General features: G+C 55.0%; 1 protein-coding gene across 3 annotated transcripts in view; it reads right to left on the reverse strand.

Annotated features, from left to right (window-relative positions):
- The window catches only part of ARHGDIA (Rho GDP dissociation inhibitor alpha), a 47,394-nt gene that overhangs the window by 15,326 nt on the left and 5,240 nt on the right, over nt 1-26,828 (reverse strand). Inside the window, exon 1 of one of the 3 annotated variants that reach the window (XM_078857099.1) lies at nt 1,961-2,378. The exons of 1 other annotated variant lie outside the window; for it this stretch is intronic. In XM_078857099.1, the coding sequence (XP_078713225.1) occupies nt 1,961-2,033 (73 nt within the window). In that variant the 5' untranslated portion in view covers nt 2,034-2,378. Of the gene's footprint in view, nt 1-1,363; nt 1,428-1,960; nt 2,379-26,828 lie in introns of those variants that run through there. One more of the 3 variants, XM_078857101.1, reaches the window with a different exon arrangement.

Below are 26,828 nucleotides of genomic sequence, written 5' to 3' on the forward strand. Positions count from 1 at the left end.
CACCCACCATCCTGTAAGTTACAACAACAAAGCTCCCCGTATAGCCTTAACAGACCCGCAGGGGCAAGTGCTGTTAAGCGAGCACTTATGAAGGCCGGCACGGCACACAAGGGGGTGGGTGGCCAGCACCACGCCTGGCCACCTTTGTCTCCCCACTGACCATGTTTGCTACACACCGCACCAGGTATTCATTTGAGTTAGAACACCATCTCACCCACCCACCTGCCACACTGCAGGTCACAACGACGCAACTCACTCACCACTCACTCCAGCCCTCACCCACCCACCCACCCGCTCACCACACTGCAGGTCACAAGGTTTCTCGTTCCGCGTCTGCCATTCGCCACACATTTGGAATCCTCTCCCATCGTCTCATCTCCCCGAGCTCTTATAACAAATGACGTTGCTCAATTCAGGAGGCGCGTCGCACTCTTATCTACTACAACTGCGACTGCGCTGTTTATTGCTGGCCGCTTTGCATGTTGAGCCATTGGTCCCTGTGCTCAGCAATTGTTAAAAAGCAAGACAAAGACCCCCACCGCCACCCCCCCCCCCCCGTATAGCATTAGCAGACCTTGACGGGGACAAGTGCTGCTGTTTACGAGCAGCGCCTATGAAGGCCGGCAGGGCACACGAGCGTGTGGGTGGCCAGCACCACGCCCGGCCGCGCTTGCCTCCCGAGTGGCGACGTTAACGCATCGCACGAGATGCTGAGGCCGAGTCGACCAGGACCAGTTCAGATCACTGCTCCCCTGGCGTTGGTGGCCGTGAGCAGGAATCGAACTCGGGTCGACGGGCTTCGTCGCGCAGCGCGCTAACCACTTCACCACCGCTCCCCACACACACACACACACCCCAAAGACAAAGATCCCCCGTATAGCCTTAACCGACTGTTGGGACAAGTGCTGTTAGCGAGCAGCAGCTGTGAAGGCCGGCACGGCACACGACGGGGTGGGTGGCCAGCACCACGCCCACCCGGCCGCGTTTGTCTGCCCAGTGGCGACGTTCTTACGGACCGCACCAGGTGCTCACTTGAGGCCGAGTCGAGCAAGGAGAGGAGCAGAACCGGTTCGGATAACCGTCACTGGTGGCGGCCTCGAGCGGGAATCGAACTCGGGTCGCCGCGTATCGTGGCGCGGCACGCTAACCGCTACACCACCGCTCCCCACACGCGCACACAAGTACACAAGTACATCCACACAGACGATGCATCACATTCACCCACCCGTCCGACCGCCTGCCCCACCCTGCAACCAGCACAGAATGATGCCATAAAAATAACAAAAAATCCCGTAAAAAAAAAGAACACGAATTAATGAACCTGAAATAATTTTAATAACACAAAAAATTGCTTTAATCTTACGGTGGTGGTGGTGTGACGGTGGAGGAAACCCTGGGATGCCGAGGAGGTGAGAGAGAGCGAGAGAATGAGAGAGCGAGAGAGAGCGAGAGAGAGCGAGAGCCAGAGAGAAAGGGCGAGAGAGAGAGACACCACACTGGGCGTTTCCCACGACGTACACACGGATGGATGAGAGCGGCTAGCACCCGTCCGTTGTCTGCGAGTTTGTCTCGGTGACGAGGTGGTGGTGGTAGTTTATGGAGGGGAGCATTTAGAGGAGGATGATGATGATCAATAGGAAGATGACAAGGAGGAACAGGAGGGAGAGGAGGGGAACAGGTGGAATAGGAGGATGATGACGATGAGGACGATGACGATGATAAGGTGGAGGAGGATGATCAGGAGGACGAGGTGGAATAACAGGATGGTATAGATGATGATGATAATGACCGGACAAAATAAAACGATGAAGATGACAAGGATGACGACTAATAGGAGGCTGATGATAATCGGGATGAGGAGGACGAAAATCAGGAAAAGGATGATCTGAATGAGGATGAGGAGGGGAGGGGGGGCGAGGGGGGCTGGGAGGAGGGGGTGGAGGGGCCGCGTGCCGCTCACCTTTGCGACACAGCGCACCCTGCACCACCCCGAGCACCTGCGCTGGCACCCCGCACAGCCCCAGCTCCAGCATCGGAGCAGCAGCAGCAGCAGCAGCACCTCCTCCTCCTACTCCTCGCTCCCCACTACCGCTGCAACAACTACCTCCCCCCCCGGCCCTACCCCCTTGAGCTTCGGCAATCGCCTCTCCTGCTCTGTTGCTGCAAACGGCACCACACCTACACGACGGTAGCCTCGCTCCTCCCTCCCTACACCACCACCACCACAGCCTCAGATTCAAACCTTCACTACGGCGGTCGCCGGCTCAACTGATCTAGGTGACAAAGGTCACCACCACGACGAGGATGATGATGCTGAAGACGCTGACGACGAGGACGGTGATGATGAAAGGAAGACAGCAGCTGTGCTCGGTGGTTGCGAGCGGAGGGAGTGTCCGCGAGAAGATCTGGGCTGGATGAGGGGGGGGGATAGAGGTGGGGGGGGGATGGCCGCTAGCGGGGGATCCTGTGCGGATTTTCTCGCCGATGAGCTCAGCGACCGCTGCTGCTGCTCGGAGCATTACGTCACCTCCCTAGCACCGGCGCTCGGGCGGCGATCGGCGCGCGCACGCACGTGCGCAGGACGCACGGACGCACACGCGCAGGACGCACGCATGCACACACACACACCCACGCGCGGTCCGGCATCACAAGCAGCGGTACAGCAGCAGTCGCAGCGAGTGCAATACCAGCGGCTGCAGCAATGGCAGCGGCCAATAGCAACTGCGGTGGTAACAACAACAGCAGCTGAAACAGCAGCGGCGGCTGTAATAGCAGACGCAATAACAGCAGCAATAGTAGGAATAGCAGATTCTGATTCTGAGCAGCAGCTGCAGCAGCAGAAACAGCAGTGGCAGCTTCCTCTGCTCGCATCACCAGCGGTGGCAAAAGCACGCTCACCGCAGCAGCAGCAGCAGCAAGCGCATCGCAGACGGGAACGACAACCAGCAGCAGCACGGCGACTGTGAGAGGCAGTGACGGAGAGCCAGCAGTGCCAACCACTACCACCAGCTTGCACCAGCAGTGCCAACCACTACCACCAGCTTGCACCAGCAGTGCCAACCACTACCACCAGCTGCACCAGCACCACCACCAGCAATGCCAACCGCTACCATCAGCACCGCCAACCGCTACCACCAGCACCACCAGTAGCAGCACCAGCACCTCCACCAGCACCGCCAGCAGCAGCACCACCACCAGCACCACCAGCAGCACCACCACCACCGCCAACCGCTACCACCAGCACCACCACCAGCAGCACCAGCAGCAGCACCACCAGCAATGCCAACCGCTACTACCAGCACCACCAGCAGTACCAACCGCTACCACCAGCACCACCAGCACCACCACCAGCAGCAGCACCAGCACCAGCACCAGCAGCAGCACCAGCACCAGCACCACCACCACCACCAGCACCACCAGCAGCGCCACCACCACCACCACCACCACCACCAGCACCGCCACCACCACCACCAGCACCAGCAGCAGCACCACCACCAGCACCGCCACCACCACCACCAGCACCGCCACCACCAGCACCAGCAGCACCACCACCACCACCACCAGTAGCAGCACCACCACCACCACCAGCACCGCCACCACCACCACCAGCACCACCACCACCAGCAGCACCAGCAGCAGCACCACCAGCTTTAGCACCGAAGACAAAGATTGCTCCCTTGCCCCCACCACCCTGGGGTAGCCTTCACAGACTGCAGGGGCAAGTGCTGTTAGTGAGTAGCACTGATGAAGGCCGGCACGGCACGCGAGGGAGTGGGACGGCCAGCACCACGAGATGTTTACAACACCCCCCCCCCCCAACAGGTACTCATTTGAGGCCGAGTCGACCTAGGGGAGGCCCGGGACGGGTTCAGATAATCGTCACTGGTGTTGGCCGTGAGCGGGAGTCCAACCCGTGTCGTCGGGTTCATAGCGCAGCGCGCTAACCGCTACATTACCACTCCCCACTCAGACCAGATCAATGGAAACACCACCATAATCACCACCACTACTACTGCCACCACCATCACCACTGCTACCTCCATCAGCAGCACCACCACCAACCACTATCAGCACCATCATCGGCAGTAGCAGAGTTGGTAAGCGTTGCGCGTGTGCCCACCATGAACCACACTGTTCCCAGCTCCAGGAATTCAGATTACAAGCCACAAAGGTGAACAACGCAAACTCACAAAAAACAAGCACACTGTACCACAGTAGCATGGTTCATGCTCAGCGAGCACAGTGAGATTGAGACTCAGATCAGAGTGGGATTGAGACTCAGTCCAGAGTGGGATTGAGACTCAGATCAGAGTGGGATTGAGACTCAAATCAGAGTGGGATTGAGACTCAGATCAGAGTGGGATTGAGACTCAGATCAGAGTGGGATTGAGACTCAGACCAGAGTGGGATTGAGACTCAGATCAGAGTGGGATTGAGACTCAGTCCAGAGTGGGATTGAGACTCAAATCAGAGTGGGATTGAGACTCAGTCCAGAGTGGGATTGAGACTCAGATCAGAGTGGGATTGAGACTCAAATCAGAGTGGGATTGAGACTCAAATCAGAGTGGGATTGAGACTCAGTCCAGAGTGGGATTGAGACTCAGATCAGAGTGGGATTGAGACTCAAATCAGAGTGGGATTGAGACTCAGATCAGAGTGGGATTGAGACTCAAATCAGAGTGGGATTGAGACTCAAATCAGAGTGGGATTGAGACTCAAATCAGAGTGGGATTGAGACTCAGTCCAGAGTGGGATTGAGACTCAGATCAGAGTGGGATTGAGACTCAAATCAGAGTGGGATTGAGACTCAGTACAGAGTGGGATTGAGACTCAGATCAGAGTGGGATTGAGACTCAAATCAGAGTGGGATTGAGACTCAGTCCAGAGTGGGATTGAGACTCAGATCAGAGTGGGATTGAGACTCAGAACAGAGTGGGATTGAGACTCAGGATCAGTGGGATTGAGACTCAGACCAGAGTGGGATTGAGACCCAGATCAGAGTGGGATTGAGACTCAGATCAGAGTGGGATTGAGACTCGGATCAGTGGGATTGAGACTCAGATCAGAGTGGGATTGAGACCCAGATCAGAGTGGGATTGAGACTCAGATCAGAGTGGGATTGAGACTCAGGATCAGTGGGATTGAGACTCAGACCAGAGTGGGATTGAGACTCAGATCAGAGTGGGATTGAGACTCGGATCAGTGGGATTGAGACTCAGATCAGAGTGGGAGAAACGTTCACACTGGAGGCCAGGCTACGGTGCCATTTACGTTGCGACAATTCAGAACTCCCCTTTATGGATGACGCGATACATTTATTTATTTTAACAAAAATAGACAAAAATCCCCCCCCCACCACCCCGTATAGCTGACGCAGGTTGTCGCGTCAACGTGGCGTCGAGTGAGCGCCTACGGGGGCTGGCACGGCGTGTCCCCCCCCCCGGCCCCACACATCCAGCGACGTTCAAACGACGTGACCAGGTACTTGTTTAAGGCCGAGTCGACGTAGGGGGAGGCCCAGGACGGCGAGTTAACCACTACGCGACCGAGGTGAAGATAGGTGGTCAGGGAAGAGCCCCGGCAGGTGACACCACGGTCCCCACGTCAACACCAGGGGCGAGGACCCGCAATCGTGAAGAAAGGGGTCCCTTGAACAACGTCAGCTGGCGATTCACCGGCATTGATTCAAGCGAGCCCGGCTGGTCCGCTGTGTGTGGCTGTACCGTAGAACTCCTCGTTCAGCGCGGGAAGCAGGTGCGTTCAGCGGAAAAGAGCTGCGTTCAGCGGAAAACGCGAAAAGCGAACCACCGCTCCTACTACTACGCACATCGCGCGGCGCGATGGCGGGACAAATAGCCGAGGGTACGGCGCCGCCACCACGCTGCTGTATCACTTCGACTACTGTGTAACTGTACCAATCAACCGCGCAGCTCGGGAAAGTAGTTTGTCGTCGGCCGCTCAGAAACCGCGTTATAACGGGACGCGATCCACGTCATAACGGTGCGTTGTGCGAATAGTCTTCCCGAACGGACAAAGCACGTTGAAGCGGGAACGTGTCGCTGCATGAACGCCGCGGGTTAAGCGAGGACTTTCCGCGCCGTGACGAACCAACGCTGCTGAAATTACGCAAACCCAGCAGCAGGCCGTGGGGCCGATGGATTGTGTAATTTCTCTCCTATTTTTTCTCCCCCCAAGCGGCGAGTCAGATAAGTGAAGGAGACACGTACGGTCTCTGCCCGCTCGCCCACTTTGTCCGGTCCACACCGAGCCACCTCAACCTCACCCGGTCAGGCGGCACGGCGGTCGGGCGAGCGGATCGCAACCGCAAGGGTGCGAGTTCGAATCTTGGTTGGGAGGGATCGACTCAGCCCATCGTTCGTTCGTTGTCAATCAATTAAGCACTCCATTTGTGGGAAATCCGAAAGTGGTTTGGGCCTATGGATACACTCACACTATGGATAGACCTTTGGCTAAACTCCATAGGTGTCTATGGATAGACTCCACAGGATGTGGAAAGATATGGATAGCTATGGATGGATGTCTTTGTCTGTGTGATATGGATTTACAGTATTATATGGATAGACTGCATTTGACCTATGGATAGACTCCAGAATATCCGACACGGCCATTATGTGCCCTATGAACCACCCAGCCACCTCTATTTCATAGTTTTACTGGTAGGAACCTCCTGGTTACACCAGCCCACAGGGGATTATTGTGTCCATCTGTCGTGCAGGGAGGGGCTGGGTGGGAGGGGTGGGGCTGGGTGGGAGGGGTGGGGCTGGTCACCCCGTGGTGCCCTTATAAAACTCAACGTTTAACCTACTCACGCCGGCTTGTGCCCGCCCTCACAGTCGGGCATATTTGTGGAATACACCACGCCGCCGTTGACCCTGGCCATCGACAGAGCACCCCAACGTTCCTACCAGCTCCCTCCGCAGGAATGTGTTTTTTTACTAAAACGTCTTCATCAAGTTTTGGCCAGACTCCTTGAATTAAACTGCAATCAAACCCGGACTCAAAACAGTTGCAGCGGCGTCGTGAGCCGATGACCACATCTACTTATTTGGACACTCAGTTCTGACAATTTAAGCTCCGGGAATCTTGCGAAAAATTGCGGTTTGAGTCAGTGGCCTAATACAGAATGATACTGTACACACAGTAGGGGGAAGTCAGGTGACATTGCAAGGCACGATGGGAGCACTGATACTGCGGTCAGAACCGCACATTTTGTCGCCTATAAAGCACCTTTAGCGTGTATTATTATTATTACGCTCGTTAGCTTCGGCCTGCATACAATTTTCTGTTTACAATGCCTTACCATTGACAGAAGCCATTGGAATAGATTTATAGCTTTGATGCAAGTGACATGTGACGCGAAAACACAAAGATCACCTGCATAGCCTGAACAGACAGTTGGTGGAAAGTGCTGTTATGGAGCAGCGCCTATGAAGGCCAGCACAGCACCCGAGGGGGTGGGTGACCATCACCACGCCCAGCCTGCCTTTGTCTCCCCAGTGGCGATGTTTACACACCGCACCAGGTACCCATTTGAGACCGAGTCGACCTAGGGGAGGCCGAGCACCGGTTTCAGATCACAGTGTTGACCGCGAGGTTGGAATGGAACCCGGGTCGCCGGGTTCGTAGAGCACGGTTGGCTACACATGGTGCGAAAGAACATAACCGCTGCACCACCGCTCCCCGACACAACATCCACACACAGTCTCTAATCAGGGCACATGCAATTGAGCAAACTAAATCTCCCTGCTAATTCGTCTCCTGGAAACACAGCGACGACACACTCGGTCTCAATGATAAAATCACTGCCTAACAAAAATATAAATGTTTTGTTCCTGGGTAGTAAGTATTATTTCCTAAATTGCATATGCCTCAAAAGTACAGAACATGGCTACTATTCCTCACAAACTTTGCCTTTGTGACCAGGACAGTGATATTTTTAAATTTACCTATTTTTAATGACAAAACGTGGTGTGCATTTGTGCCATTCCTTCACACAAAGTCCTGGTCACAAAATCAAAGTTTGTGGGGAATAAGAGCCATTTTCTATACTTTTGAAGCATAAGCAATTAGAAAATAAAAACACTTACTACCCAGGAACAAAAATCGTGTCACATAGATAATACGTACATGTTCTCATTAACATAGTCACAACGGCGATTAAATGTGCGCAATTAACACGCGGCTAAGAGGCCCGACTGAAGAAGTGAACTGGCGGTCGCCAGGTGGAACGTTGCAAGCGCACGATCGTCAGAGGCGGCTTTTGGGGGGTGGTAGGACTTCCATCGAGCAGTGAATTGAGCATGGATGACAATGACGACGACGACGACGATGATGATGAAGCAATACCAGGGGAGTAGTTCTGCAACATCACCGATTGAGGGCCGTGACGGCTCATCGCGACATTCCCCGACGGCACAAACCAGAAATTGAGAGTAAAAAATAAAATAAGTTTTGGAAGATAGACAAGGACGCGCCCGGGCGTTGCTGTATCTCATCTTATTTTTATTTATACAGCGCCTTGGCGAAGGCGCCGAGCAAAGAATTAGCGATTTGTACGGTGGAATAGTGGGATGAGAGGAGTTGACGAGAAGCATGACGGGGTACGGGAAGTGTCCTCGCTTAAGAATTGCGCGCAAGTTTTCCCCGGGGTCGTGTCGATTTTCCCCTCCACATTTAGAGTCACCATCGCTCGTTTAGAGTATTTGGCTAATGGTATACATTTCCACACGTTAAGCCATTTCATTGAGCTATCATTTTGTGGTCTGGTCGCTTCTGAAAAAGCTGTATAGCTCAGTGGGCCTAACCTGGTAAAATAGAAAGGAGTTAAGTTTTAGTTATTGCAACGAGCGTTCTTCTTTTTTAAATGAGAATTCTCTCTGGCGAGCACTTTGAATTTTGCCCAATTTGTTCGGAAAAACGAGCAAAAATGCATCGCGCAACAAGGAGACCGACCGATCGATCCAATTTGATTCGCGTCCCGTGGCGGCAGGGGGCGCATCACCACGGGCCCAGCTGGTAAAACAGCTGGGGCCGTGGTGATGCTGCGTGAACCGCGTGGGGGAGTGGTGGGTGGGTGGCGGGGAGTGGTGGTTGGTGGGTGGCGGGGAGGGGCGGGTGGCGGGAGGGGGCGGGTGGCGGGGAGGGGCGGGTGGGTGGGTGGCGGGGAGGGGCGGGTGGTGGGGGGGGCGGGGCGGGTGGCGGGGAGGGGCGGGGTGGGTGGGTGGATGAGGGGTGGGTGGGTGGCGGGGAGGGGCGGGTGGGTGGGTGGATGAGGGGTGGGTGGGTGGCGGGGAGGGGCAGGGTGGGTGGGTGGATGAGGGGTGGGTGGGTGGATGAGGGGTGGGGGCTTCGTTGGTGCCACTGTAATGGGTGAGTGTGGGGAGCGGTGGCCCCAATATTTATCACGCGGCTCTGCGAACCCGGCGACCCGAGTTCGATTCCCGCTCACGGCCACCAACACCGGTGACGACTCTGGTCTCCCCTAGGTCGACTCAGCCTTAAATGAGTCCGTGGTGTGGTGGAAACATCACGGCCTTCATAGGTGCTACTCGCTAACAGCACTTGCCCCAACAGTCTGTTAAGACTATACGGGGGATCTTTGTCTTTGGGGGTGTAGGTGTGTGTGTGTCACGGTGGGGAGCGAGTGTAGCGGTTAGCGCGCTGCCCGGCGACACGGGTTCGATTCCCGCTCACGGCCAACACCAGCGACGATTATCTGAACCGGTCCCGGGCATCCCCTAGGTCGACTCAGCCTCAAATGAGTACCTGGTGCGATGTGTAAACATCGCCACTGGGGAGACAAAGGCGGTCGGGCGTGGTGCTGGGCACCCACCCCCTCGTGTACCGTTCCGGCCTTCATAGGTGCTCGCTAACAGCACTTGCCCCTAGTCTGTTAAGGCTATATGGGGGATCTTTGTTGTCACGGAGAGAGCGAGAGAGAGAGCCAGAGAGAGAGGGCTTTGTGATTGAGCGGCGAAGAGAAGCGAGCGAGTGTTTATTTCAAACATGTGGCTGTAAGGAGGCGACATCACGGGGGGGCTACACGGGGAGGGGGGGGATCTTGCACTGTGATTGTTCGTGTGTGGCTGGGGTGTTACAGTTTGATGTTTTGTTACTTAAAAATGTATTCGGCAATTTGTCTTTCTCGCATTAGCAAAAAGGGTTTGCTCAAGAGAGTGGGGAAAGTCTGGGGCCGAAACTGTATCACACATTGGTGGGGGGGGGGGGAGTCGATGGGAACGCGACGATCGTTCTAACGAAGCGTTCGCTCCCCGAGCAAATTTCACTGAACGCATCTCGGGCCCTTCGAGCGCGACGCGCCGGACACGACGACGACGGGCGGTCGACGGTGACGAGGTCGGGGCAAGCCGCGTGGAGGAGGGACGGAGCGAAGTGAGATGGTGGAACGGAGGGAGGGAGAGAGAGCTGGAGCGGTCGTCGTCCACCACCCACCTCGTGCAGGAAACGAGCGGAATCGTCCGCAGGGAAGTTGGTGACCGCGCCACGAACGTGGCCGGCAAAAGGAAACGGCGGGCACCGCGTGGCCTGGCGCGATAGCGAGAATTGAACACGCGCACGCACGCAACACCACGCAAAAAAAATCGCTCGAGAGAAGAAACAAAATCAGAACTTAGCAATCGGTGACGCAACCTGCGCCCACAGTCAGCACCCCCACCAGCAACCACCACCACCAGCAGCAACAACCACCACCACCACCACCGTCACCAGCAGCAACCACCACCACCAACCACCACCACCGTCACCAGCAGCAACCACCACCACCACCGTCACCAGCAACAACCACCACCACCACCGTCACCAGCAACAACCACCACCACCAACCACCACCACCGTCACCAGCAGCAACAACCACCACCACCGTCACCAGCAGCAACCACCACCACCACCGTCACCAGCAACAACCACCACCACCATCGTCACCAGCAGCAACAACCACCACCACCGTCACCAGCAACAACCACCACCACCGTCACCAGCAGCAGCAGCAACCACCACCACCGTCACCAGCAGCAACCACCACCCCCACCAGCAGCAACCACCACCCCCACCAGCAGCAACCACCACCACCCCCACCGTCACCAGCAGCAACCACCACCACCACCGTCACCAGCAGCAACCACCACCCCCACCAGCAGCAACCACCACCCACACCAGCAGCAACCACCACCACCCCCACCGTCACCAGCAGCAGCGTGACGACTTACGCAAAAAGGCCGACGTCCTTTTGCGATCTCGCCAAGTGCGACGCGAAATGCAAATCGCTCTTCTGTGGCTCAAGCTACCACGGTGACCTCCACGATTCCAACCCTCCCGAACTGCGTAGCGCAGCACGCTAACCCGCCATCCCACCACTCACCACCACCGCCACACGGTGACGTTGAGGACTCGAGTCTCACAGGCCGACGATCACGTCTCGTTGTCCGTCACACGGTTGTTCATCATCATCATCCATCACACAGGGCACCACGTTGGCGAGATGTTAACTACATTGCCTGGTATACAGGAGGTCATGGGTTCCATCCCAACCCAGACACCTGCTAGATATCTGGAGTTTTACGCGTTTTGCCCGCCACATTAATGATCAACACGCGTTTTAGAGCGTTCGGCCGCGATAAATGTCCACACGACGCTAAGCCACTTCGTTGAGCTATCATTTGTGATGGCCAGAGCGCTTCTGAAAACGAGCCAAATGGATCAGTGGGTCTTACCTGTTGAAAATTTTTTTTTTTAAGTTTTACAGCTCAACCACCGCAGCCGCGCGTGATGAGAACACAACAACGACGATAACCGCAATTCGCCTCCAAGTGGCGGACGCGTCATCACGGTGCTTGGGCCGGGCTAGGTGAACTTTGACAGCAGGCGATGCCAGGTCACCCCCATCCCGCCACCACGTCTACCGTGCCCCCTCTCCGCGCCCCGCGTCCCCCACGCCAACGCTTGCCGCCTTTCACCAACCACCTCTGCCGCGCTGACCAAGCTTGGGTGAAGTATGGTCAAAATGTGAACCCCGCGAGAGACTCGCCCACGGCACCAGAGGCGCCGACTTCTCGTCCCCCGAATAATTGAAGACAAAATCCCCCCTCGAACCTGACGACTACGAAGCAACGCCGTACGGTTACAGCGGCCTGCTGGAATATTTAGTTATTTAATGGCAGTTTTTTTTTGTAATTCATTAAAACAAACTCATTGTATCTTCTTGGTTCTTTCGGTAAAGTCACGTGGAATTGAAATAGTAAAATAATAAAAATAAAACATAATAAAATAATTCTCACGACGTTTCGGCCACAACGCAAGCAGCCATCCTCAGGTGGAGAACAGGTATGTCGAGAAGACAGTCTCATTCATTCAGACGCCGTCTTCCCGACAGACCTGTTCTCCACCTGTGGACGGCTGCTTGCGTTGTGGCCGAAACGTCGTGAGAATTATTTTATTATGTTTTATTTTTATTATTTCCATTCTACGTGACTTTACCGAAAGAACCAAGAAGATGAATCCCTGCAGTCACGAAAGCTTTAAATCGAAATTTAAACTCAATGTAATTAAGTCATTCGGTCAGTCGGTCATCAGGTGTCAATTGCGATTTTTCATGGGTTGGATTTTTTTTTTCCCGCGGTTTCTCGCTCGGACCTCGTTTGTACCGTACGGCCTCGTGTGTGCTTGTGTTGTACGTCCAGTCTGCTGTGGCCGTCCAGAAATGTCCCTTTCTCTCGTCTGATCTTTCTATGAAAAAAATTTGTTTCTACTTTTTAAAAAGCACACAGTTGCAGAGCACAGGGCCAAAGGGGTGAATACGTCAAGCAGCCAGCAACAATAGGCGCGGTCAAAGTTTAAATAGAAAAGCTTTAAACACACGTCTTGATTTGAGCGGGGTTACACGGAGAGCTTTGGCGAAAAATAGACCAGGAAGGGAGAGGGGGGGGAATTCCATAAGAGTGGCGAGAAGTGGTGTGACCTGCAGTGTGGTGAGTGACTGAGTGGGTGAGCGACCGAATAAGTGACAAGTGTGTGGGTAAATTGGTGGGTGGGTGGTTGAGTGAGGAGTTGAGTGACTGAATGGGTGACAGCGTGTGGGTGAATTGGTGAGTGATTGGGTGAGTGAGCAGGTGAGTGACTGAGTGGGTGGGTCGGTAGGTGAGCGAGCGAGCGAGTGAGGGAGCGAGCGAGCGAGCGCGGAGAGAGCGACCTGGCTTATCGTTGTGCCCTGAGACAATACCAGTGGTTGCACAGTGTCAGTGTGACGAAACGGTCCGTGCCTCAACCGTCCGACTAAGGGCTATGCATCAATGCATGTAGGGACGGGGCGGTGGCTTGGGGGTTGGGCAGACAAGAATAAGCGAGAAGGCGGCGAAGCAGACGGCCGATTACGAGACGAGGGGGGGGGTGAGGGCGGATGGACGCGTGCTCGCCTACATCGTCGCAACGGCTGTCGAGGCGACGAGACGACGGCGACGACGGTGCAGATTAACGAGGTCGCGACCCGCGTGCTTCTCTCCTCGTCGTTTCCAGCGTTCCGCGGCGCGTCGAGTAAATATTTAGACGCCCACCCCCGGACCGCGTCTCTCGCCCGACGGCCGGTCGGTCGGTGGGGACGGCCATGAAAGGGCCGCGGTGGTTGCAGCATCGCGGACGCCGCGTGGCGAGCCGCCCAAAGATGGGAGTGAGCGTGCAGGTGGTTACAAAGGCAAAGGTGCTCCCCCCCCCCCCCACCATCATGTCGCCTACACAGGACGTCCGGGCAAGTGCCGATTGAGGACGAGGTTGGCACGGCACGGTACGGCGCACTTTAACCCCCAGCACCGCCCCTCCAACCGCTGCCCCCCCCACCCCCACCCGTCGACCCCAGTGCCGACGTTTTCAACAAACCGTGGCGCCAGGTACTCGTTTAAGGCCGAGTCGACCTAGGGGAGAGTGCCTCATGGGACAGGGTTCAGACGTCACGTATGCATGTTGAATTTCTTTTGCACCGTACGTAGCCAACCATGCTAATTGGAGGTGCGGGGGGAAGAACAACTAAACACAAGACAAGGCAGCTCTGAAAGCAATGAGTTTTTCAATATAGATGATTACAAGTGCCACAGCCTCGCAGGAGGGTGCTTGCCGTGGCCAGGAACCGATATTTTCAGGTCGCTGGGTTGTGGCGCTGAAAAGTGCGCACAGAAGCGTGGAGAGAAAGAGAACTGGAGAGACGGAGAGAGAGAGACGGACTGCACGCTTGGAATCACGTGGAGAGGCGGAAACAGGAGAGACGCATCAGAGAACAACACAAGAGATGGTGACGTTCATATTGACTCTTGAGAAGAGTGAGTGGGCTTGGTTAAAAATAATAAAATTAACTTTTTAAACTACTATTTTTTTTATTTACCGGGTGAGGCCCACCGAGCTGAATAGCTATTTTTCCAGAAGCGACCTGACCACAAACGATCGCTCAACAAAGTAGCCGATCATCGTGTGGACATTTATAGCAGCCAAATAAATATGAATGAACGTTGATTATAACTTTGGGAGGGAACAACCGGAGGACCCGGAGAAAGATCCGCACGACCACTGGGAGAGAGACGTGCAAACTCCAAATATAAAGGGGGGTCTGGGATCAAACCCACGACCTCCTGAATACCAGGCGAGGGAATTAACATCTCGCCACCGTGGCGCCCAGGAGCGGCAGCCGAGGAATGGAACGCGTCGGAGAGGACGTCCTCCGGGGAGACGGGCATGTGCTCGGTGTTGTCGTTTAAAATCGCAAGGATCGCGAGAGGCAGCGATGGCGGCAACGCCATAGGGAGGGGGCCTTGCGTCCAGCGGTGGAAGGACCCTGGCTGACGGACGACGAAAAACGACGACAACCGTAAAAAAAAACTAAAATCGGCGGAAAAGTTCCCACAGGAAATTCCCGCGGTGGAAAAACCGATCGCAGCGGGAATCCGATCGCCGTGGTTCCACGCAACAACAAGCAAACGCAAAAAAAAATGCAGGGCACGAACTCGCGTAACCGGGCCTCCCCGTTAAATGTTTAAAGGACCTGGGGGGGGGGGTGGGATACTAACTTAAAGTAATAAATAATTCGCCGCGAGCCCCCCCCCCCCGAACTGCTTGCGTAGTGATTGGCGCTCGACCGCTCTCGCTAAAAAAGGTCGCCTCTGCCAAGTCGTCGCCGTGTTTATTACATTTGGAAAACGCGCGTTTCTAAATTTATTTTGAATATTCAGCAGCCGCCGTAAATTTCCACGCGATGAGCCACTCCGTCGAGCCGTCGTTTGTGATGACCAGGTCGCTTCTGAAGAAAGAAGGTAATAGCTTTACCTAGTAAGGCAAAAAAATGTATTTTTAGTTATATTTTTTCAGTGATTTTCTTACCTTTCCTATACTTTGCACTCCTTAACGCGCCTTTGTATCGTTTGTTGTTGTCGTGATGTTCTGACCGCGTGCCCCTGCTGGACATCGGTGAAAAAGAGCTTTCCGGCTCATCAGATTCCTCCTACTCCAGTATAAACAAATATTCCGATTGTAAAAAAACAAGGGGCCGCAAGCGATAAGCCCACGCCTCGCACACGTGCACGGATTACCCAACGCTTTCCAATGTGCCAAGCATCTCCCACTGTCTACACACAAAGACAAAGACCCCCCATATAGCCTTAACAGACTGTAGGGGCAAGTGCTGTTAGCGAGCACATACGAAGGCCCGGAACGGTACACGAGGGGGTGGGTGGCCAGCACCACGCCCGACCGCCTTTGTCTCCCTAGTGGCGATGTTTACACACTGCACCAGGTACTCATTTGAGGCTGAGTCGACCTAGGGGAGGCCCAGGACCGGTTCAGATAATCGTCACCGGTGTTGGCCGTGAGCGGGAACCAAATTCGGGTCGCCGGGTTCATAGCGCAGCGTGCTAACCGCTACACCACGCGTACAGACAGCAAACCTCCCCATCTCCTCACTCTCCCAGCCAGCCATTATCTCAACCGCAAGCAATAAATGAAATTCACTCAAAACGGGTAAAAGGTGCAGCAGCTCCCTGCAATTTGCTTGGCTCACGCCGCCGCCGCCGCCGCCACCAGCGAAAGGGGCCTCCTTCTGCCGGGGGGGGGGAAATCGAAGCAGAGAAAGGCCGCACCGTGGAGCTTTGTTGGCCTACTCGTTCACGCCGGCCAGACGCCTTGGCGGGGGGGGGGATACCCACACTTTACCCACCACACATGGCCTGCCGCCGATCGCAGGTTGACTGCGGTTGCACCCATCCGTCCTACCGAGTGGGCAGGAGGTGGCGGTGTACGTTTTGACGGCCGCGCCAAGGCAGGCGGAATCGGAACCGGCTAAGTTTCGTATCGGCAAGTCCACGGAGATCACCATTTCACCAAAGATGCCCCACCCACCCCCGTGTAGCCTGTAACAGATTGTTGGGGGCAAGTGCTGTTGGCGAGCGGCAACCTGCGAAAGGCCGGCACCCCCTGGCACACGAGGGGTGTGGGTGGCCAGCACCACGCCTGGCCGCCTTAGTCTCTCCCAGTGGAGATGATGTTTACGCACGGCACCGGGTTCTCATTTGAGGCCGAGTCAACCTAGGGGGAGCGGCTCCAGAATCGATTCAGATAATCGTCATTGGTGGTGGCCGCGAGTGGGAATCAAGACTCAGGACGCCAGGTTCGTAGCGCAGCGCCCGAAACGCTGCAACCCCCACTTCCACCCCCCCCCACCATACCACCACCCACATACCCCCAAAAAAGAAAGAAGCTTCCTTGTTTCTTAGCTTCCCGTGTCTGCACAACACTCTGTGCTTCTTCCGTTTATAGCCACTGCTCACAGCGCAGGCATCAATGCCGCTGCTAGCTTGAAAGATGCACGGTTCAAATGGGGCGATTTGTACGTTATGCTGCTGTGTTTTTATTCAAACTGTAAACTACCATTTTATTTTACTAGTAAAGGCCCACTGAGATATGCATTTCTTTTTCAGACGCGACCTGGCCACAGATAATCAATAAAATGGCTGATCGTGTGGAAATTTATTGCAGCAGCAAAATACTCTAAATGCGTGATGTCGATTCTGAATGTGAGGGGGGGGAGAGACACGCAAACTTCAAAAATACAGGAGTCCGGGTCGGGATTGAACCCACGAACTCCATATATACCAGGCGAGGTAGTTAACATCTCAAAGTTACTATGACCTCCCCCAACGCCCCCCCCCCCACCCACTCGTTTCCCACCACCTCCCAATTCCAGTGACAGTCCCACAGAGCAAAAAGCGTTCATGTACGAGTCTTTAATGTTTATCCTTTTCGCGCTGCTGCTCCTAGTCACCCAAACGTTCGGAAATTACCCTACGATCAACGCGACTGTGTTTTTTTTACATTTGGGCAGAGACCCCAAAATAGCCACGTGACAAATTCACCACCGGTCGTCGGGGTTAGGCCACTTCAATCATCCGGCCAAATTTGTGTTGTCAAACCGCCCACCACCCTACAAGCGTCTAACGCGCCGCCTGTTACGAACGCCGGTTTCAGAGTTCCTTTAAGAATTGTTAATACATATTCATGTTGTTGTTTCAGTTCACCGCTCGACTAAATATACGCGTCACGTTTCGTTTGGAGAGTTATTATTTTTACCGGGTACAATCGTGCCCAATAATACATCTAAGGGGCATAATTATTGGTTCACTGCAGCTCAAAGATTCAGTCCCTACAAGGAGTGCGGTGAAGTTAGCAGATGTCCATGTGGCGCTCGGCATTTGAGAGCCTGAAAAGCAGAATCGGTGATTTCTCCGGCGATCCGTTCGGGGACAGAAGAGTGAAGGGAGCCGCGGCAAAAAGCATCTTCAGGGAAGTCAGAACAAACAAAACCAAACCTCAGGAAGTCAGACGACTACAAGTTCGCTCGTACTGGACCATCACGAGTACCAACTGCTGAAGTTGGCTGCAAGAATTATCCTTGATACTCTTAGTTTTTTTCGGTAAAGTCACGTAGGTAAAAATAAGTAAATAATGAAAATAAATTAGAAATAATATTAGAAATAATAATAGAAATAAAATAATAAATCACGACGTTTCGGAGGCAACACAAGCTTCCTTCATCAGGTGTAAAAAGGCACAGCAAAGCAGAGTATCTGATACTCTAAGAGTATGAATCCTTGCAGTCACGGAAGCTTCAAATCTAGAATTATCTTGAACCAACCCAAACAATTACAGTTGGCGCGTCGTGTGCGTATGCACCTACGTTGAACTTCTTCTTTCGCACCGTACGTAGCCAACCCATTTCGAATCGGAATATGTTCGGCTGCATCAGGTGGCCGAGGGTTCACGACGACACACGTTTTTGGTCAGGGATCGTTGACGTGGCCTAGCCAGAAAAATAATAAACTATCACGGACGGTGATACTGTATTATGGACGGACAGCGTTCAAAATGGACGCGTGTCCGATGAACGAGTGAGCGAGCGATGGTGGGCAGCTACCCGTGTCCGCTCTCGTGGGGGAAATTCCACATTCACGTGACATGCCCGTGGATGGCTCAGAAGGACGCAAACGTCAACGTCCCACAAAGCAGGTCCTGCTTTTATCCCACGCTGGCTGGAGGAGCGATGGACCGGGTTGATCTCCTGCCGAGAGATTTTTACTCTCGCGATCTTCCCCTTCTTAGGCAGCCGGTCGCAATCGAATTATGGCAGTCACTAGGCTAGAGGCCTTCGTTCAGCAGTGGACGGGGCAAATGGCCGTGCGTATATAAACACTTATATAGTTTTAAGCTTTTATTCATAGACTGCGTCAAAAGCCCCGTTGAATCTCATGCCTCATTTTCAGGAGGGTCCTTTATTTGCAGGTGTGGCCTAAACCCTAGGATAAGTATCATTCTTTTAAAAAGTGTCAATAAATGAGGCATTACCAGGGACAAATCACACAAAAGACAAAGATATGCCATATAGTCTTAACAGACTGTTAGGGCAAGTGCTGTTAGCCAGCATCTTTGAAGGCCGACACAACACACGAGGGGGTAGGTGGCCAGCATGACGCCTGAACGCCTTTATCTCCCGAGGTGGTGACATTTACACACCACACCAGGAATTCATGAGGCCAAGTCGACCTAGGGGAGGCCCAGAAATCGGTTCAGACAATCGAAGTCGGGTAGCCGGGTTCGTAGCGCAGCGCTACACCACCGCTACCCCTCAACTCGCACAACCTACAGCAACCTACTTGCTCTACTAACCCCGACAGTCACCACATCTTGCGTGCACACACACACACAACGCAATCCACAAGCCCAGCAGTGGAGAATCCAGCTGCACCACCACAACCACTTTCACTGGCCCAGAATCATCCCACCACCACCCACCACCTATAACGAACCAACAAAAAGCACCACCACTATTTTAATCACCCCAGCATTACAACAACCACTGTTTCAGCCACCACTTTAACCACCACCACCAAATACTTTAACCACCGGGGCATAATGACCACCCATGTGTAATTTAACCACCCCAGTGTCACCACCACTTTAGCCGTCGCCACCACTTCAACCGCCCCGGCAGGATTCTTTGGCGGCGAACGGGGAGGGAATTCTTGGCACGCAAAGTAACCCGGCAGGGCCTCTGTCTCCGCGCATACCGATGCCGGGCTGCGGTTTGGCACGGGCTGAACCAAGACCACGCACGTCGGCGAGACGGGCTTGGGTTAGCAGCACCGAACAGCGGCGCGTGCGCGGCAAGCGGGGAAAAAAGGAAAAAAACAACCCAAACCCAACGTCGCCATAAAAGCCGGGCACAATCGCCGTCAGTTCGCGAGCGAATAACCGCTCAGCTGACCAACAGATGCCCCCATTGTAGTCGCCGGGCGTGCACTTATCGGTCATTCGAACACGGCACAGCCACCTCCCCCCCACCCCGCACAGGCGCCACGGATGGGGGCTGGCGTTCATCCAGCAGCGGATTGACAATGAGCAGCAACAGCAGCAGGAAATTATTATTAATTTTTTTGCTCAAGAAATGTGCAGCAGAGGTAACGGAACGCGTTCGAGAGGACATCCACCGGCGGTGGTGAGACGTTAACTCCCTCGCCTGGTATACAAAGGGGTTTCATGGGTTCGATCCCGACCCTGACGCCTGCTATATTCTTTGAGTTTGCATGTTCTCCCCTTGGTCGCATGGATTTTTCTCCGGGTCCTCCGGTTTTTCCCTCCACATCTAGAATCATCAAGCATTTACAGTATTTGGCTGCAATACATTTCTACTCGTTAAGCCCACTTCGTTGAGCTATCATTTATGATAGCCAAGTCGCTTAATAAAAAAAGAGCTGTATAGCTCAGCGGGCCTTACCTGGTGAAATAAAACTAGTTTAAGAGTTTCAGTTTTGATGGAATCATTTCGTGCGCGGACTGCCGGATGGATTGTTTACATCCTATCAGCGGGGATAGCGAGGCCTTCATCCAGCAGTAAATTGACCACGGCTGATGATGACGACGAAAGTCAGTCGCAATCGTTACCACGTGCAATGGAAATCATTTGCTTTTTTCTTCACCCTCCCCACCGTTTAGTAATTCAACAATGTGGAATTTCCACCGTTGGCTTCAGGCCAACAGCGATTTTGACGCACAACAACGCTTCCGCACCGATTCTTCCCCGCAGAAGCTCGCAGTGCGTGGCGCGGAACGTCAGACATCGTGCCCCAACGACACGCGGTGCCACAACCCGAAAACGCAAGGCGGGAGAGGAAACACATTCTTTCCACAAAGTTCACCACGTTGTGAGATCATACACGACGATAATAAACACCCCTCCATCAATCCACTGCTGGATGAAATGCCTCTCCCCCCCCCCTCCCAAACACGTATCAGTCTCAGCAGGTTGCTCGACCGTACTTCACCACGCCGGTCAACCGTGGGTTGGTGAAGACGCCTGTACGGATATCACTCCCCAACTGTGTATCTTTGTGATATCCGTCTGTCTATAGTTTTCTGGTTAGATTTTTGTTGCTATTTCTTTTATACCTGATGATGATTGCTTGTGTTGCAATCGAAACGTCGTAGTATGCTATTATTTAATTTATTATTTTATCTTTATACGCGACTTTACCGAAAGAACCAAAGAGTAATTCCTGCAGTCACGAAAGCTCCAAATTAAGATCACTCCCCAACTTATCTTGGGGTCACGGGGCGGGAATCGAACTGCAGCCTGCCGGTAAAAAATAAAATTAATAAAAGTAAAATAAAAATCACGACGTTTCGGAGGCAACACAAGCGTCCGTCTTCAGGTGGAACCGTCACAGCACGATTGCTGTATCAAGTAAGTATCTCTTACTTGATACAGCAATTGTGCTCTTACTTGATACAGCAATCGTGCTGTGACGGTTCCACCTGAAGACGGACGCTTGTGTTGCCTCCGAAACGTCGTGATTTTTATTTTACTTCTATTAATTTTAATTTTTACCTACGTGAAAAAAACCTAAGAATACGAATCCTTGCAGTTACGAAAGCTTCACATCTAGAATCAGCCTGCCGGGTTCATGACATGATGCTACGTGCCATCCACCTGCCGGATATGGTAACAAGCACCGTGTTCTCCCGATTATAAGACGCACTTTACACTATGAGATCTCTTTTACCAGTGGCAAAATATAATGGTAGGTTTTTACCCTTTTAACTGGTACAAAACTGACACCTTTATTCAAGGCTACTTGTGTTGTGGTCATTGCAAACATGATGCCTTGAATAAAGGTGTCAGTTTTGTACCAGTTAAAAGGGTAAAAACCTACCATTATAAGACGCACTTTCCCCCACCCCTCCCCTCCCTGAAACTGAATTAACAATGTTGTTAATGTGTGTAACGCTACCCGAGTAAGGCGCACGCGCTGCACCAGACTCGTGCAGCTTGACCCGGCACGGGGCCCACAGACGTTTTTCGGCGTGCGTCTTATTTTCCGGAGCGTCTTATGAAAATCGGGTGAAAGCGGTGATGATATGAATGACAGCTTTTATTTAAACTGCGTGACTCACCCACTCACCGCCCCCCCCCCCGGCCCCCCACTTGGCTCAAATAAATCACCGTGTCCTGCCGCACAGCAGCGAATAACATCCTCCTCCTCCTCCCGCTCGTTTACACAAAGGGCCAATTATATCGAGAAGCTATTATTATTTCAGGAGCGATTTTTTTTTTCTCCTCCTTCGTTAATCCGCTTCAAGAAGCTCGCGAAGCTTCGCGCGGACGCCGTGGCCGCCGTGCTCCATTTCTGAAAACGTTTCACGTTTCCAACCCCCCCCCAGCCCCAAAAAAAAAAAATCTTGGGAGCGTTCAAAACAAAAAGCAAAATCAACACCCGAGCTCAAACGGCAACTCGGAGCGATGCGGGGAATGCGTGGTGGCCGCGCCGGCGGTGCACGTGGGTTGTTGTCGCTGTTGTTGTTGTGTTGACTTGAACATCAGGGCCGAGGTCCAACGTCCGCCTCAACTCCACAGCTGCCGCATCGCGGTGCCCTCAATGGGCGCTCCGCTAACGGCGTTCGCCCCGACGGCCGTCCTCATCATCATCACCATCATTCATTATTCATAGCGCGCGTTTCTGTGCAACGCATCCAGACATCGCATTAAGGTTAGACGTGGGATCTGTGCGTGTGTGTGTTGGGGTCAGCATTCGTTTTTTTTGCATAAAACGAGCATTGATGCAGTGCACGTCTCCCCTTTTACAACCCTGAGCCAGTGGTGGAAATTCCACATTCCAATGGAGGGGCGCAGGGAGGGCCGCGAGTCTCTCCATCGGACAGACACACCGCCGTTAACATCCCCACTAAAGCGGTACGTATTTTATCGACCCTGGCGGAGAGATGGGCAGAGTCAACCCCCAAAACCAGGATTTGAACTCCTCAACCTGCCACTCGCTCAACTGCTGAGCCACCCAACATTATTACGCGCACCGTGTGAAGGAACACATTTTCATAACGACCCTTTAACCAGTGGAGTCGCGGAGCGCAAGTACAGGGAGTTAACGGCGAGGCAGGAAGAGGAAGAGAGAGCCATGGGGATGAGGGGGGGTGGGGACAGGGAGCCCACGTGGGGCGGAATGGCATTGGCCCGCAGAGCCACGGCGGACAAGGAGCCTTGAGGAGGAGGAGGCACGGGGAGGCATTGGGAGGCACGGGGAGGCATTGGGAGGCACAGAGGGGGTTGGGAGCAGGGAAGGAATGTGGAAGGACGACACCGCATGGAAGAGGCTCGGGGAGGCCCTGGCAGCGTGTGGAGAATAAGTGGAAGCCCGGGGGAGGCCCGGGGGAGGCCCGTGCAGCGTGTGGAGATTCGGGGAGGGCACGTGAAGGCCCCGCAGCTGTCACCACGTTGGGTGACGAGAGCCAGCGCTGGGCTCGCGTCACCGCGATGGACGGCGCCATCCCACCCAGCAGCGCCAAAAACGCTCCTCCGTATGGAGACCCGAGCACGAAACGGACCCAGCCGGGCCGGGCCGGATCTCAACTCGCCCATCATCCAGAGTGAACCAAACCCGAGCCAGTCCCAATCGCACTCGACCACAACGAACCAGACCAACACCAAATCTCAGCTCTCGTGTCATCCGGAGTCAACCTGCACCAAACCAGACCCAAACTACACCCAACCAGACCCAAAACCGTAACCAAACCAGACCCAAACTTCACCCAACCAGACCCCAAACCAACCTCACCCACAATTAACGACACCCAACCAGGCCCTCGTGGACTACGCCCCAAGGAACGGAGACGAACAAAGACAAACAAACCCAGTGAAAGTAACAAACCGTGCTCTTTCCACAAAGCGACGATGGCGCTTGAGCCGCGCCTAAGTTCACAGCACGGGGCAAGAACAAAGCAGAGAAACCTCACACACACACACCCTGCACGTGCCCCACACACACACAAACACACACCCTGCACGTGCCCACACACACACACAAACACACACCCTGCACGTGCCCCACACACACACAAACACACACCCTGCACGTGCCCCACACACACACAAACACACACCCTGCACGTGCCCCACACACACACAAACACACACCCTGCACGTGCCCCACACACACACACACCCTGCACGTGCCCCACACACACACACACACACCCTGCACGTGCCCCACACACACACACACACACCCTGCACGTGCCCCACACACACACACACACACCCTGCACGTGCCCCACACACACACACACACACCCTGCACGTGCCCCAAACACACACACACACACACCCTGCACGTGCCCCACACACACACACACACACCCTGCACGTGCCCCACACACACACACACACACCCTGCACGTGCCCCACACACACACACCCTGCACGTGCCCCACACACACACACACACCCTGCACGTGCCCCACACACACACACACACCCTGCACGTGCCCCACACACACACACACACCCTGCACGTGCCCCACACACACACACACACACCCTGCACGTGCCCCACACACACACACACACCCTGCACGTGCCCCACACACACACACACACCCTGCACGTGCCCACACACACACACACACACTGCACGTGCCCCACACACACACACACACTGCACGTGCCCCACACACACACACACACACTGCACGTGCCCCACACACACACACACACTGCACGTGCCCCACACACACACACACTGCACGTGCCCCACACACACACACACCCTGCACGTGCCCCACACACACACACACCCTGCACGTGCCCCACACACACACACACACACCCTGCACGTGCCCCACACACACACACACACACCCTGCACGTGCCCCACACACACACACACACACCCTGCACGTGCCCCACACACACACACACACCCTGCACGTGCCCCACACACACACACACACACCCTGCACGTGCCCCACACACACACACACACACCCTGCACGTGCCCCACACACACACACACACACCCTGCACGTGCCCCACACACACACACACACACCCTGCACGTGCCCCACACACACACACACACCCTGCACGTGCCCCACACACACACACACACACCCTGCACGTGCCCCACACACACACACACACACACCCTGCACGTGCCCCACACACACACACACCCTGCACGTGCCCCACACACACACACACCCTGCACGTGCCCCACACACACACACACACACCCTGCACGTGCCCCACACACACACACACACCCTGCACGTGCCCCACACACACACACACACACCTGCACGTGCCCCACACACACACACACACCCTGCACGTGCCCCACACACACACACACACACCCTGCACGTGCCCCACACACACACACACACACACCCTGCACGTGCCCCACACACACACACACACCCTGCACGTGCCCCACACACACACACACACCCTGCACGTGCCCCACACACACACACACACCCTGCACGTGCCCCACACACACACACACACCCTGCACGTGCCCCACACACACACACACACCCTGCACGTGCCCCACACACACACACACACCCTGCACGTGCCCCACACACACACACCCTGCACGTGCCCCACACACACACACACACACCCTGCACGTGCCCCACACACACACACACACCCACACACACCCTGCACGTGCCCCACACACACACACACACCCTGCACGTGCCCCACACACACACACACACCCTGCACGTGCCCCACACACACACACACACCCTGCACGTGCCCCACACACACACACACACCGTGCACGTGCCCCACACACACACACACACACCCTGCACGTGCCCCACACACACACACACACCCTGCACGTGCCCCACACACACACACACACCCTGCACGTGCCCCACACACACACACACACACCCTGCACGTGCCCCACACACACACACACACACCCTGCACGTGCCCCCCACACACACACACACCCTGCACGTGCCCCACACACACACACCCTGCACGTGCCCACACACACACACACCCTGCACGTGCCCCACACACACACACACACGCTGCACGTGCCCCACACACACACACACCCTGCACGTGCCCCACACACACACACACCCTGCACGTGCCCCACACACACACACACCCTGCACGTGCCCCACACACACACACACCCTGCACGTGCCCCACACACACACACACACCCTGCACGTGCCCACACACACACACACACACCCTGCACGTGCCCCACACACACACACACACACCCTGCTCGTGCCCCACACACACACACACACCCTGCACGTGCCCCACACACACACACACACACCCTGCACGTGCCCCACACACACACACACACCCTGCACGTGCCCCACACACACACACACACCCTGCACGTGCCCCACACACACACACACACACCCTGCACGTGCCCCACACACACACACACACACCCTGCACGTGCCCCACACACACACACACACACCCTGCACGTGCCCCACACACACACACACACCCTGCACGTGCCCCACACACACACACACACCCTGCACGTGCCCCACACACACACACCCTGCACGTGCCCCACACACACACACACACCCTGCACGTGCCCCACACACACACACACACACCCTGCACGTGCCCCACACACACACACACACCCTGCACGTGCCCCACACACACACACACACCCTGCACGTGCCCCACACACACACACACACCCTGCACGTGCCCCACACACACACACACACCCTGCACGTGCCCCACACACACACACACACCCTGCACGTGCCACACACACACACACACCCTGCACGTGCCCCACACACACACACACCCTGCACGTGCCCCACACACACACACACCCTGCACGTGCCCCACACACACACACACACCCTGCACGTGCCCCACACACACACACACC

This window comes from Lampetra fluviatilis, chromosome 5, assembly GCF_964198595.1.
Source record: "Lampetra fluviatilis chromosome 5, kcLamFluv1.1, whole genome shotgun sequence".
In the NCBI taxonomy this organism is placed as follows: Eukaryota; Metazoa; Chordata; class Hyperoartia; order Petromyzontiformes; family Petromyzontidae; genus Lampetra; species Lampetra fluviatilis.